Raw genomic sequence first — 14,179 nt, forward strand, 5'->3', positions numbered from 1 at the left:
TGCCTGAGTTGTGTTCGAGGGTCAACTGCTGATCATGTCCTCTCTCTAGATGTCCTTCTCCAACAACTGTATGATTCCATTTAGATCACATTCTGGAAAGGGCAAAAGCATGACATTATTCACACCAGTGGTTTCTCAGTGGTTATCAGAGACTGAAGGAGGGGATGGTATTGTCTATAAAGGGACATAAGAGAATTCACTAGCTTGGAAGAAACATTCCATCTTGATTGTGTTGGTGGTTACAAGACTGTATGTGTTTGGCAAAACTTGCTAAAGTGTTCACCTCAAAATAGTGATCAATTACTGGAAGAAACGTAGTATACATTAAACGTGACTTCAAAAACTGGTGGTTTCTAACTCATTATTTTACCATTTTAACTTTATTTTAAATTGCAATATTATTATTGTTTTTCTGCCATTCCAGAATAAAATTTTTATCAAGATTTTCAATTATAATATTTTGTTCAATACATTCAATCTTCTTTTTGATCCTCATTTTCTTTAGAGTTCAATAATGTCTTCTTTCTTCAGAACATTTTCTCCTTCTCCTTCTCCCGTGGTAACTCGCTGTGCTGATTCTTCTCCTGTCTCTCTTAATTCACATTTCTAGTTGCTCAATTACAAATTATTTTTAAATATTTCCATTTCTTAAATCATTGATTAAATTTCATATATCAGTAAATATATATTATGTATTTGGTAGACATCAATTCGGGGTACTTTTTATTGGCATGACGGTGGGATCTTTAAAAGATAAGCTTTTAAGTTGTATTTGCCATGATGTTACAGACTTTCTTTCAATATAGAAATATCTATCTACTCTAATGATTGAAAGATTGAATTTATTACAGGAAATACAAACATACGCACACATATACCCATATATAATCTTCTAAATAAGATAAAATAAAATTGGACAGGAAAATAAGTTAGCTGGATATTAACACTTTCTTTTGAAGACTGTGCTCAAGTCTATTCTACTTCCTAACATTTTAAACATTGGAAAGTTTTCTTAACAGCTTGAAGTTTTGCTCACTTCATCTGCAAAATGTATAATATAATAAGGCTTCTTCAAAGATTGAAAATAAACTGAAAACTGAAATGGAAAAGTATAATACAGAACTTGGTGTGTGATGCATTCTCTATGCAGACAGAATCTCCATACATGTGGACACTGAATGTGTTTTATTTCACCTTGTTTTCCTTCTGTATTGAGATACGGAAAGTCTGTACTTTCATGCTCTTGTAGGATCGCAATCAGACAATAATTGCAATAAGCCAACACAATTCATATGAAATCATAAAAAAGAAGTTAGATTTTCCTATTCATTGTTCTATTTGCTGAAATATTTCCTTAAACATTGTACAAAGGATTTTAGTTTCTTCTCATTAATTTCACTCAAGAGCAGAGCTGAGTGCTCACTTTGGCAGCACACATACTAAAATTGGAACGATACAGAGAAGATTAGCATGCCTCCTGCACAAGGATAGCACGCAAATTCGTGAAGTGTTCTATATGTTTTTATGGAATATACAATGGAATAGTACTCAACCATTAAAAAAATGAAATCTTAGCCATTTGCAACAACCTGGGTGGACCTAGAGGTTATTACGCTGAGTGAAATAAGTCAGACAGAGAAAGATAAATACCATATGATTTCACTTATATGCAGAATCTAAGGAACAAAAAGAATAAATAAATCAGAAACAGATTCACAAATACAGAGGACAATTTGATGATGGCCAGAGTGGTGGGGTTTGGGGAGCTGGGAGAAAGCCATAAAGGGTTAAAGAAGTACAAAGTAGTAGCTGATAGATGGCCATGGGATAGGGAGCACAGCAAAGGGAATGCAGTCAGCATTAATGTAATGGCTAGATGTAGAGCCAGAGTAAAGAAAGAGCAATCAAGGGAATCATTTTATAAACTATATAAATGTCTAACCAATGTACTGTATACTTGAAAAGAATACTAAAATAAAATTTAAAAATATAAGAGTTGGATTGAACTTACCCAAAAGACACACACACACAGACACACAGACACACAGACACACACACACACACACACACACACACACACTCACTGGAAAAGAAAGGGACGAATAATAATAAAATAATAAACAGTTAGTGGGCTTGACACCTACTTGAAATAGGTAAAATACCAAAAGAGAGGCAGCATAATAAGAAATTACTTTTTTTTTTTTCCTTTGGCAAAAGATTTTAAAGTAACAGAGATCAGGAACAACTTCGTGATGCAACACATGATTCCATGTATTTCCATGTGACTATGTTCTCTTTTCTCTTGCAAATGGGAGTTACCTTTAGAGACTGACTCCACAATTAAACCCTATAATCTCGTCCCCATGATTATCCATTTCTCTTTATGGAAAACAAAATAAAAGTGCAGCAATATGTACTTACTCAGAAGGTGTCTCAAATCTTTCAAATAAGTCATGCAAATTTTCACTGCATTTCATTTCATTTAAAAAATAAAATTCTCCTTTTTGTATTTTTAATTTTCAACTGAGAATCCATATTAAAAAAGAAAATCACACAAGTGAGACTGGTCTGGAAGCTACTGAGGATTTGGTGCTGTTATTCACAGTGATGAGCAGGGACAGTATCTGATGCTACATGACATTAATTTGATAGTGTGCTTTCTAATGAGAACAGTTATTTAGTTGTGTTTAAAGGACTACAAAATCATTCTTAAGGATATAATAGATGTTTGAATATTGATCATTTAAAATAGTCAATGAATTCATTGCTTGAGTTACATGAGAATCTTTGGGAGGCAATGCATGAATTTTGGAGTTAAAGATTAATCAGAGTGGTATTGAGGGGAAAAAAATAGATTTGAGTTAAATCCACACACCTGTTCACAGAATGGGAGATATTTCCACAGATTATCTGTATCTTTTGTATTTGGGGTATAGGAGGGTAGAGAAAAAACTAGAACAACATACGATGCATTTGCAGAAACTGAGGTGAAGTGTATGGACTTGTCCAGTGCTTTGAGAGGACTACAACCAGATTTAGTAGATAATTGCTTAATAAATTTACATGCTTGTCCACTTGTCCATTAATTTTCCTCTTTCTTCACTCTATTTACCAAGCTATATTATCCTAGGTTGCTTTTTTTTTCCCATGTGTGAATATCCTCATCAACATTTTTATGATTTCCTCTAATCGTTGGACAGAGAAATATCTACACCTAATTCAAGTTTAAAGAGAGTATTTGTAATAAATTACAAAAACAAATTATACTTTGGAGACTGAGTTCATCCTGTTGGAATTGACAGACACAGTGGAGCTACAGATCACCCTCTTCTTGCTGTTTTTCATGGTATACACGCTTACAGTTTGGGGGAATGTTGGCATGATCCTCTTAATCAGGGCTGACTCCTGACTTCACACACCCATGTACTTCTTCCTGGTCAACCTGTCCTTTGTGGATGTTTGTTATTCTTCCAATATCACCCCAAAGATGCTGGTGGATTTACTGTCTGGGAAGAAAACAATCTCCTTTGTTGTTTGCTTTGTGCAGATGTACTTCATCACCTTGGACACGACTGAGTGCTTCCTGTTTGGGTTAATGGCCTACGACCGTTATGTGGCCATATGCAAACCTCTGCTTTACTCCTTGCTCATGTTCAGGACCGTTTACCTTAAAATGGAAGCAGGAGCTTTTACAGCAGGGCTATTGAACTCCATCGTTCACACAAGTTATATAAGCAGCTTGCCATTCTATGTCTCCAATGTCATCCACCACTTCTTCTGTGACAGCTCTTTACTTTTTAAGCTCTCATGTTCTGAATGAAATGGATGAATGAAAGCACCACTGGATGAATGAAAGCACCATTTCCACTTTTGCTGGTGTGAATATGATTGGGGCTCGGCTGGTCATCCTCACCTCCTACTCCTACATCTTCTTCTCCATCTTTCTCATGCATTCAGGGGAGGGGAGGCGCAAAGCGTTCTCGACGTGTGCCTCTCACTTGACAGCTATGACTCTGTTCTATTCCACTGCCATTTATACTTATCTGAGACCCAGTTCCAGCTATTCCCTAAGTCAGGACAAAGTGGCTTCTGTGTTCTACACAGTGGTGATTCTCATGTTAAATCCTCTAATCTACAGCCTCAGGAATAAGGAAGTAAACGTGGCTTTTTGGAATGTAATTACCAGAAAAAGAATTCCTTCATTTTTGTGATTGGTTAATTTTCTAAACTAAATAGAATATTTAATAAACTTTCAAAGGCTGGTTCTAGCCAACAACTGTTTATTATAATATTTGCTAAGTAATCATGTTTTGTAATAATCAACTAAATTATCAAACTTATGTGAAATGATGAGACCTTCATATCATCATTCTATCTCATCAGTAGGTCTTAAGAATTGAGGATTATTCGTAATAAAATCTTGCATTGTAAAAGGAAGATATTGACTGTTTAGAGACAAAATTTAAAATATCATATGAAAGTAGCCATTGAAATTACATGTAATATCCATTTGTTATTTCCTCATACATTCCTTTCCACCATTTGATTTGCAAGTGATTGTTATATTCACATATGTCAAAATGTGTTAAATTTAAAATACATAACCATTTTTAAGTATTAAATGATCTCCTGAGAAGATAATTTTAAATTGAAGAACTGTAGTTTTAATTGCAGCTGTAAAATACCCAGCTTTTATTTCTCTTATCGCTCTTATACACATACATATTTCTTAAAGAATAAGTGTGAATTTGTGCAAAAGTGTGCTATCAGGACACTTTTGCCCGATTAGAATGTACCAATTAAAACATTTCTCCTACACCCTTCTCTTCTCAAAAGTTTCCAATTCTCTTACTTTGTTTCTCCCAGACTGACACACACACAAATCTATGTGCACACATATTTGGCTGCTTCAAAGAGTTCGGGGTATGAAGAGTTCAATGGATGAATCTGACACATATTCTTTAAAATAGGCTCCTAGATATCCTGAGTATGAACATCTTTTAAAAATTTTCAATAAAAATCTATGAAACTAATCTTAATATTTAAGCTAAGCATTATTAATATGAAGGTAGACAGGAAATTAGCTTAGTAGAACCGGGAAGGAACTGACAGGGAGCCAGGCCTTGCTCAGGGCACAGCCAAATTTAGTTTTGAGGGGGATATTTTTCAGTTCTTTTTTTTTTATCCTTGTCATTGAAGTCACACTCGATAGAAGCTGTGATGTACAAGTCATCTGGGATGTGGCACAGCATATTTATGGTTTATCACAAAGAGGTCACCCAGCTTGACCATTCAATAATATCCTCAATTGTCCACATAGGTGACTTAGGCCAGATGGATGTTCATGAAGGTATCGGTAGTGTCTGAGCACCCGTGGGCCATGCTCTCAGTCTACAGGTCAGCAGTGTTACCTAGCCCCACAGGCCTGCGGTAGAAAGGCCAGGCTGTTCTCAGAGGTGCTTGTTCTTTCCCTGCGTAGCCTGCCAGCTTCTTATGCACCAGCTGGCAGCTGTTGGCTGCATGCTTTCTGCTTTCCCTGTCTTGAGTATTTAATGAAATCGTACATGAAAACAAGATCTTTCACTAGTAAGCACTAATACTATATTTCTTCCACTAAATGCTTTAATTCGCAGTAAAAAAGAAATAGAAACAATGTGTGGGAGATGAATCCAGTTATTTTGAGATTTGGGGTTTTAGACACTTCATAATTTGAGCCGCACTCTCTGCTCTTGAGATCAGCTCTTCTACATTTAATTAGTCTCATGAATAGACCTTGAGATGATCATGCTAAGTGAAAAAAGCCACACAGAAAAAGTTGAAAACCACATGATATCACTTATACGTGAGATATAAACCTAAAAGCAATAAACAAACATGAAAAACAGAGACTCATGGACATGTACAGTGGTTACCAGACAGTAGGGAGGAGGTGCCTGGTACATGAGGTAATAGGTTTCAAATATGTGGTGACAGAAAGAAATCTATGGGAGGTGATCATACAGTGCAATATATATATGACTTACTGTTGAATTGTATACTTGAAACACTGGATTTTGTTAACCAATGTCACTATAATAAAAAAAAATCAACTTAAAAAATAATTAATCTCATATACAAGATCTACAAATCTTTTCAACTTTGAGAGCTGTTATCATTAAGATTTTGCTACTTTTTAATTTATTGAACATAGATTACTTGTATAAATTTGATTATTTATATAAACCCAACATTATTTATAAAAATATTTTAACTATCATATTTTCTTGCTTTTTGTTCAATGTATTTGTGTGAAAAATGTTCCAAATAATTTTTTTTACTTTATTTAACTCAAAAAATTAAATTTTAAAAGTATTAATAGTTTCTAATTTTTACACTGAGTGTGATTTTATCATTCTTTTCATACCCGACAATATTTATTAAACCATCCCCTATGAATATAATATTTTTTTGCTTCTTTGCTATACAGCTATCATTGCCTTCTGTTTTTCTAATATTCCTGGTCTTTTATTTTACTTGAATATTTAATGTTTCTACATTCCCCAAATATACAAATTTCAATCAAAGTTTTGCCTTATTCAATGTTTTATGTTATTTATTTATTAAAATTAATGATGTTGAAATGTATGCCTTTTAGCTATGTTTCAGTCCATATTTTCATCCATTACTACATGAAGCCAAATAGAGAATAGCTCACAAAAACTGTGAATGTCATGACATTAAAAAAATAAGCCAATGAGATGGAAGGAGTGAAAGAATCAATATTTAAGAATCACAAAAAGCCCAAAACAACCAAAAAATCATTAATAGATGTAGTCCTCCATTTAGGCAGAAATAATGTGTACAGTGTGATATTCATATATCAAAGTAATTTTGGATTTAGTTTGTTAGGTGTACAGTAAAATAGGCCATGTAATTTTCATGGGCCTATTAAAAATGGGAAGACATACATACTGTAAGCAATAATTGGATTAAAGGTAGTGCGAAGATAAAATGAAGTAGTAATCCAATTCATCTCCACACTGGTCAAATAAAAGCAAAGACAGTATGCTAATTTATAGTCAGCACAGTTCAATGGACAGAGATAAACAATATTATGTCAAGGAGGTAATGCCCAAGTGGCAGGGGTGTAAAGGAAAAAAATCAAATACAAAGTGGTTGAATCGATGTGAGACTATATAATCTGTGGAAGAGGGATGTACAAAGAGCTTTAGGGAAAACATATAGCTTGAAACTGATCAGAATAGTATTTCTGTTCAATTTACTGACAAATGTTACCTGCTTTTAGAGAACAAAATTACGTAACATATTATAAGCAATGTGCTCACTGACTTATATAATTTGATATTTAACTGTTAAAAAAGAAAATATATAGCTTTATAGAAACAATATTAAAACAAATAGCTTTATCGAAAATACATGAAATGAGTGTCAAATAGTATGTTTCATCAGAAAGCAGAAATGTGGACACTTATTGCTAAACTTACATAAAATTTACTGCTTCGGCTGAGAAATTGGAATGTAGTGTTTCTAAGATTCTCTTAAAATTTTGTCTTATAATCATGAAATTGTTGAATATGTCCATGCATCACTCCTGAGTCTCAGAAGAGACCTTGGGATATTTCAGCCATTTAAGAAAACTTATTGCTTCCAGATTTGTTACTAAAGAAAGAGGTGGTGAATATTGGCCAAGAAATTTTGAAATTTTGCCAACGGGAGATCAATCTGATGAAAACATATGTCAAAAACTCTGATTTTCTAACTTGGGCTCCAAACCTCAACATCCTGAAATTGTACAATCATATTTACCATGTGTTTCAAAACAAATAAAATCAATAAAATATAATGGATCAGCTAAGTTTGTGTTGAGAGTGTGTCAGGTTCATTAATACAATGGAAAAGGAAACAGAAAAATGAAAAAAAGTACAGACTTAGAGAGGATATACAAATAGAAGTTTTATTTAGCTGGAAAACAGAATAAGCAGCAAAAAATAAAGTTAAGTAAAGGCGAAGGTTTTAGTTTACAAGTCATAAAATCATCATGCATTACATAAGAAGATTGTGTGTCACAGTAATCTGAGGTGCTTGATTTGGTAAGAGCTGGTGAAAAAAAAAATAGATATATCTACAGTCCATTGTAACGACATGCTTATCTTCCAGTAGTTGTGCTGAATACCAATAGTTAGCTTGAGCTCGCAGAATGGTGCCAACAGAAGTCAGAAGCAGAGTGACAAGGAACAAATTTTATTTTTAAATGCGCCATTGCAAGTGATCCTTATCAGTATTAACAAATTGCAAAATACAGTTCAGTTATTTCTGGTTTTTGATTTTTCTGTTTAAAAATGCATACATATTACATTTTCACCCCTAAAGATCAGGCTGGTATCTTCATACGAGACTCATATGAAGCAGCTATTCACTATCGATCTGTTCAGATGAACATAATATATTTGATATGAACCCAACCCCACGGCACACACAAATATGTCATATTTTCTGATGTGACTGTTTTTATGTATGATAAAAATGAGAATCGAAATGGAAGGAAATGTTTGAGCATAAAGTCTATGTAAATCCTGTGACCACTTCTTACTACATATACACGACTGCAACCCTGATCCCGCCACCTTCGTCTCCCACACAGGTCATGGCAATAACTTCCTATCTGGTCTCCCTGCTTTCACTCTTGTTCACACTAACGTATATTGTGTTCTTATTCACACTCTTTTTCAGACATTTTACTCCCTGCTAACAATGTAAGAGAATACAACATACATGATTAGTGATTATGAAAGATTAAATGAATGGGTGTAAATTACTGGTCTCCAAAACAGGCCAAGTGCTCTAGGTAAATGACTCTATTTGTAGAGCTGGACCAGAAAGTAAACCAGATGAATACCATGGAATTAAAGAGTTTCTGTCAAATTATGAAATAAAAAATAAAACATAATATAATGAGTCAAAATAGAAATTACATTGGGAGGATATGAGAGTATATTAGAAAGATTTAACTTTGCATGTGAGAATAATGGGTCACCTTTGGGACATATCAGCTTAGTCTAAAAGATAAACAGATGTTTGGCAGACATATTGACCAATCTGGAGGGTCCAATGTTTTCTGTGCATCTTGAAGAATATAGTACAGCACCTTATATAGTTATATAACAAGAGAAACCTGATTCCTTTTTACCTTATGTGAATACCTGTACCTAAAAGAAAAAAAAAAAAATCTATCGATGGCATGAACCGAGCAACTTAACAAATAAACAATCTAGATAATGCATGAAATCTAGATAATTTCCATGTTACATTCTTTTAGGTTAAGATAGCCCCAAATCAATAAACAGCCCAAATTCCATAAAAGATAAATAAATGAACAAAATAAAGCTTGAAGTTCAAGTTTGTACTGACAATAAATGACTTACACATAGGTAGAACATAGATAAATCTTAAAATCCCTACAGTGAGCAAAGACATCAGGATAAAATAATACATTCTGATGCATTATAAATGACCGATAGCTACAGATATCTAATACGTGGTTCCCTGGGTTGTGGTCGAGGAAGGATGGATTATGAAGCTATGTGAGGAAATGTTCGGGATATTGTGAATGTTCTGTGTCATCATTTGGAGGTGTTTTCACGAGTGTATATATTTCTCAAATCTTATCACATTTGAAATCTCATTAAATTAGTTGAATGTACCCTATTTTCTGTAAATTACGCTTCAGTAACATTGATAATTTAAAAATGAAAATTATAATAACATTATATTACAAACAATTATGTCTAAAAGTCCAAATAAAATACGTAATGATGCACCATACATAATTATTGTTATTAAATGTCCTGTTAAAACTTAAATCTAAATATACATATGTTACAGCATGCTGTAGCACCTGTTAGTTACCAAACTGAGGACGGTGGCAGAGTCTGGTTTATGCTTTCCAAATATATTTCTGTGTCACTGACACATGGTGAACATTCCCTAGCCCTCTCACATCTTTGTTAGACATGCGATTAGGTCCTATAATGGCATGTGGGTAGACTTAATGTGTCTCTTCTGTGCTGAGGCACTTCCTTCCTTATTTTGCATGTGTCTAATTCTCAGCTCTCTGAATGCTGAAAATCTAAAAGAGAACCACAAAGTACAAACTTGGGAACCATGGGATCCTGACATGAGAGGAACATGCATTTTCTTATATCTGACTAGAAAATTGTTCTCTGAAAAGGGTGTAATAGGCTTCTTTATATTGTTAAGCCTCTGATATAGCTGAGGAATTGTTTTAGGTTTTACATATTTTTTCAGTGGTGGTGATGTTAAATTAAATAAGGAAATATCCAAATTCTTAATGTTAACAGGAGATTGCCATTCAATTTGTCCTCATCTATAAAGAAGTGACACGCATCCTGGAGGCAAATCATGCATGCAGTTCTCATTTGTAGATAAGCATGATGGAAACCCCACAAAAATGTCATGACAGTCATAGTAAAAAGCACAGAGGGCCAATGTAAAAGAGCTATGTTGTAGTAAAGAGAAGGAAGCTTAAAATACTAAAAGAAATGTGTTTAGAAACATGTCAATTACTCAAAGAACATTGAAACAGGAAAAAACAAATATAATTACTAGTAGAATTATCGTACATGATAATGTTACCTCCATGCCTACTTCGAAGTACCTGAAATAGAATAAAGACTTTAGAGTAAAGTTTGTTTGTTTGTTTTCTGTGGTAAATATTCTTGTTTAAAATATTTGTTTTTGCGGTAGCTTACAGTTTGAACCAGCTAGAAACCTTCCCTGATTCCTGAGTAGATGTCATAAAATGAATAAAATCATCCAGTTCTTTTTCATTAACAGAAACAACATGCTGTAATTTCCATAAAAGTTAATCTATCGACAGAGTTCCACTTCTGAAAAGGGCTCTCACCACCCAGTGTGCCGAAGAGACCAAGCATGCCATGCTCATGTGATACAACATGTGACACATTTTCTAACAGTGTGGATGATCTAGATTTGGATCAATAATAGGAATAAAAGTAAGAAAGGCAAATCCACATTAATTATTAAGAGTCTGAAATACAATTCGAAGAACAATTTTTATCTTTCTTCTGAAAGTAGTACTTGACAGTTAAGAGGTGTTTCTTCACCAAGAGACATCCCCATTGAGGGGAGGTTCATGCCAAGAAGGGGTGAAGAGAAGAGCAAGCCACCTACAAGGAAAGTGATTTTAAAAAATAAACTCGGATGATTGCCAAAAACAAACAAAAAAGCACTGTTTAGGAATTTAATTGACACACAAGGGAAGATTTCTCCCAGGTGAGCGTGGCTGCTTCTTATTTAAGAGCAGCCAACGTTTGATGCCAGCAAGAATGTCATAGAGTTACAGTGGCTCCTCAACATGACAGAAGAACTTAACCTGTTTACAGGTTAATAAGCACCTCCACTCACATAGACATCTTCATGCAAATCTATGAAGGTAAGCTGTAATTGTTTTGTTAGACTATTTTATTTAAAGATCGTTCTTAATTGTAGGATCGAGATGCAAAAAAATAAAACAGAAAGGCATGAAATTCTAAAATCTCTTTGAAAATGAGTTAACTTCTTATAATAACTCACGTAGTTCCTTACTTTCTTAATTATAAAGTAATAAAAAATTAGATGTAGGTCAAATGATGATGGCAAAGACATTTATAATCACCTTTATTAATTTAAAGTAATTTTGAGAACCAGTACTAATGAAGATAGGGAAATGTAAGAGACTGTCTGCCGCTTATTACCAAAGTCTTAATGAGAAAATATCAGGTGTTTGGGCTATCCGGTGAAGACGTGTGTAGTAGAGTGATGAGACAGAAATCATAATCTTTGTCTTATATTTGTTTTAGAACATTAAAGGTCAAATATTGATAAATTGTAGTGGAAATAGTCAAGCAGTATGGACTGCCTGATATGAATGGAATTAATATGAAGCGAAAGAACATTGTGTGTGTGTGTCTGTGTTTAAGTTTCATTCACAGGCTTCAGCCATTCGTATTCTCAGAATAAGTAATAATTGGACTTAAATAAAGTTACACTTTATTAGGAAAAGTTACAAGAGGAAACTAGAGAAAGGGAATTGTATTTAGTTCAGTGGAACTCTTTGATACTAGAATCTTATCAAGGAAGGGAGGGAAATGAAAAAAATATTGGTATGAATGGATTGTGTTTATTGATTAAGTTAAAAGTTAATTGGTATTTATCATACACTGTACAGAGGTGTTAATAAGGAAAGTTACTGAACAACATGCTGGGATTAATGCTTTCCATATTTAATGTAAGTGAGAAGAGAGGTATATAAAGTTGCATGATAATATTGCTTATATTTATTCCCTCAGTAACAAAGGATTGGTCTAAGAAAATTAATTCTCATAAGACTATAAATGGAAGAGTTTAAAACTCATTTTAAATAAAAATTAAACAAAAAAATTAAGGGAAACACTTTAAATTGAAACAAGGTTGCATAAATCAATCAATTCAGAAAAAAAACCTTGTGAACTCAGACAAATAAAATAGCAAAAGTATGTACCAATTTTCCACTCTTTGCGGGATGAAATAATAAGAAATTACTTCTGCACGATAAGCTCTAAATAAGAATGCACATTTCTCATTTTCTTCTCATATCATTACCTCATTGTACAAAAAACCTATTTTAGGTTTTATTTCTTGGATTGATTTCAAATGCACATCACTTCCTTTCTGAGGTTTCAAAATTCATTTTCCAGAAACAGAGCACAGTGACGATGGACATGACTTTAGAAATTATAGAAATACATTCATGCATCCAAAGCAGTTAACAGAAGAGGAAAATGTGGTTCAAGAACATAAATGAATAACCATCTTGAAATTACCATATATGCCGATGGAGAACCAGTTGAAAACAGAAAACTCAAATATGACTACGATAACGGAATTTGTTCTTTTGGGGTTTTCCGATATTCCCAATAGCCAATGGATTCTTTTTGGGATATTTTTGGTAATCTACCTCACTATCCTGATGTGCAATAGCATCATAATTTTGATAACAAGAATTGAGCCTGTCCTCCAGACACCCATGTATTTCTTTCTTAACAATTTTTCTTTTTTAGAAATCTGTTATGTAACAGCTACTGTCCCAAGAATGCTCATGGATCTTTTGACCCAGAAAGGAAACATTTCTTTGGTTGCTTGTGCTGCACAAATGTTCTTTGTCCTTACGTTTGGAGGCTCAGAATGTCTCTTCCTGACAGCGATGGCCTATGACCGCTTTGTGGCTATTTGTAACCCTCTGCACTACCCGCTGGTCATGAACCACAAGATATGTGTCCAGCTGGCCATTGCCTCCTGGGTCAGTGGAGTTCCAGCCATAATTGGGCAAACATGTCAGATTTTTTCTCTGCCCTTTTGTGGGTCTAACACAATTAATCATTTCTTCTGTGACATCCCCCCAATTATCAAGCTTGCTTGTGGGGACACATTTCTGAATGAGATAGCAGTCTATCTAGCTGCAGTGGTATTTATCATGGTTACATTTATATTGATTATTGTCTCCTATGGAAAAATTATTGCCAACATTCTCAAAATATCAGCCAGCGGGAGGGCGAAAGCCTTCTCCACCTGTTCTTCTCACCTGATGGTTGTGGTCTTATTCTATGGAACAGCTACTATCAATTATTTGCAACTAAAACCACATCAATCTGCAAGAATTGGGAAAGTGATCTCTCTTTTCTACACCGTTTTGACGCCAACATTGAATCCCATTATATACACTCTGAGGAACAAAGACATCATGATGGCACTGAGAAAACTACTAAGTAAGTTATTACGATGATGCAAAGACTTGAATTACAGAAAAGGACATTCTTGTAGGTTTCTCATGTAGACATAACAGAAAAACAACCTACTTTTATGTCTATGTTTCTAAAAAACGATGATGAATATCATCATAACAACCTCACATTATGTTAAGGGACCTTAGTTTCATAGGATTAAGTAAAGAGTTTTTTTGTAATCAAATCATAAATTATCTCCATTGTAACAATCTAATTTAAACATCCCTGGTTCCTCTCACTGTGAACTAGTGAGTTAAGAGAATGCCTGAGCAATACAACAATGGTTAACCAAGTGTGTTATATAACCAGGGATTAGAGTCATGCTCTGCAATATATTT

The 14,179-nt window shown here is 34.1% G+C and overlaps 1 protein-coding gene, 1 non-coding gene and 1 pseudogene across 2 annotated transcripts; all 3 read left to right on the forward strand.

The window, feature by feature from the left end:
* The first annotated feature begins 1,415 nt into the window (after positions 1–1,415).
* LOC120584375 (U6 spliceosomal RNA) lies at positions 1,416–1,522 on the forward strand. The gene has a single exon (XR_005648015.1). It is a non-coding gene; the product is annotated as a U6 spliceosomal RNA (small nuclear RNA).
* A 1,731-nt stretch (positions 1,523–3,253) lies between these two features.
* LOC120584363 (olfactory receptor 5F1-like) lies at positions 3,254–4,211 on the forward strand (annotated as a pseudogene).
* An 8,681-nt stretch (positions 4,212–12,892) lies between these two features.
* Positions 12,893–13,840, forward strand: LOC120584356 (olfactory receptor 10AG1-like). The gene has a single exon (XM_039840038.1). The coding sequence runs from the start codon at positions 12,893–12,895 to the stop codon at positions 13,838–13,840; it is 948 nt and encodes a 315-aa protein (XP_039695972.1).
* Positions 13,841–14,179: the final 339 nt, after the last annotated feature.

This window comes from Pteropus medius, unplaced genomic scaffold, assembly GCF_902729225.1.
Source record: "Pteropus medius unplaced genomic scaffold, Ma_sr-lr_union100, whole genome shotgun sequence".
NCBI classification, from domain to species: Eukaryota; Metazoa; Chordata; class Mammalia; order Chiroptera; family Pteropodidae; genus Pteropus; species Pteropus medius.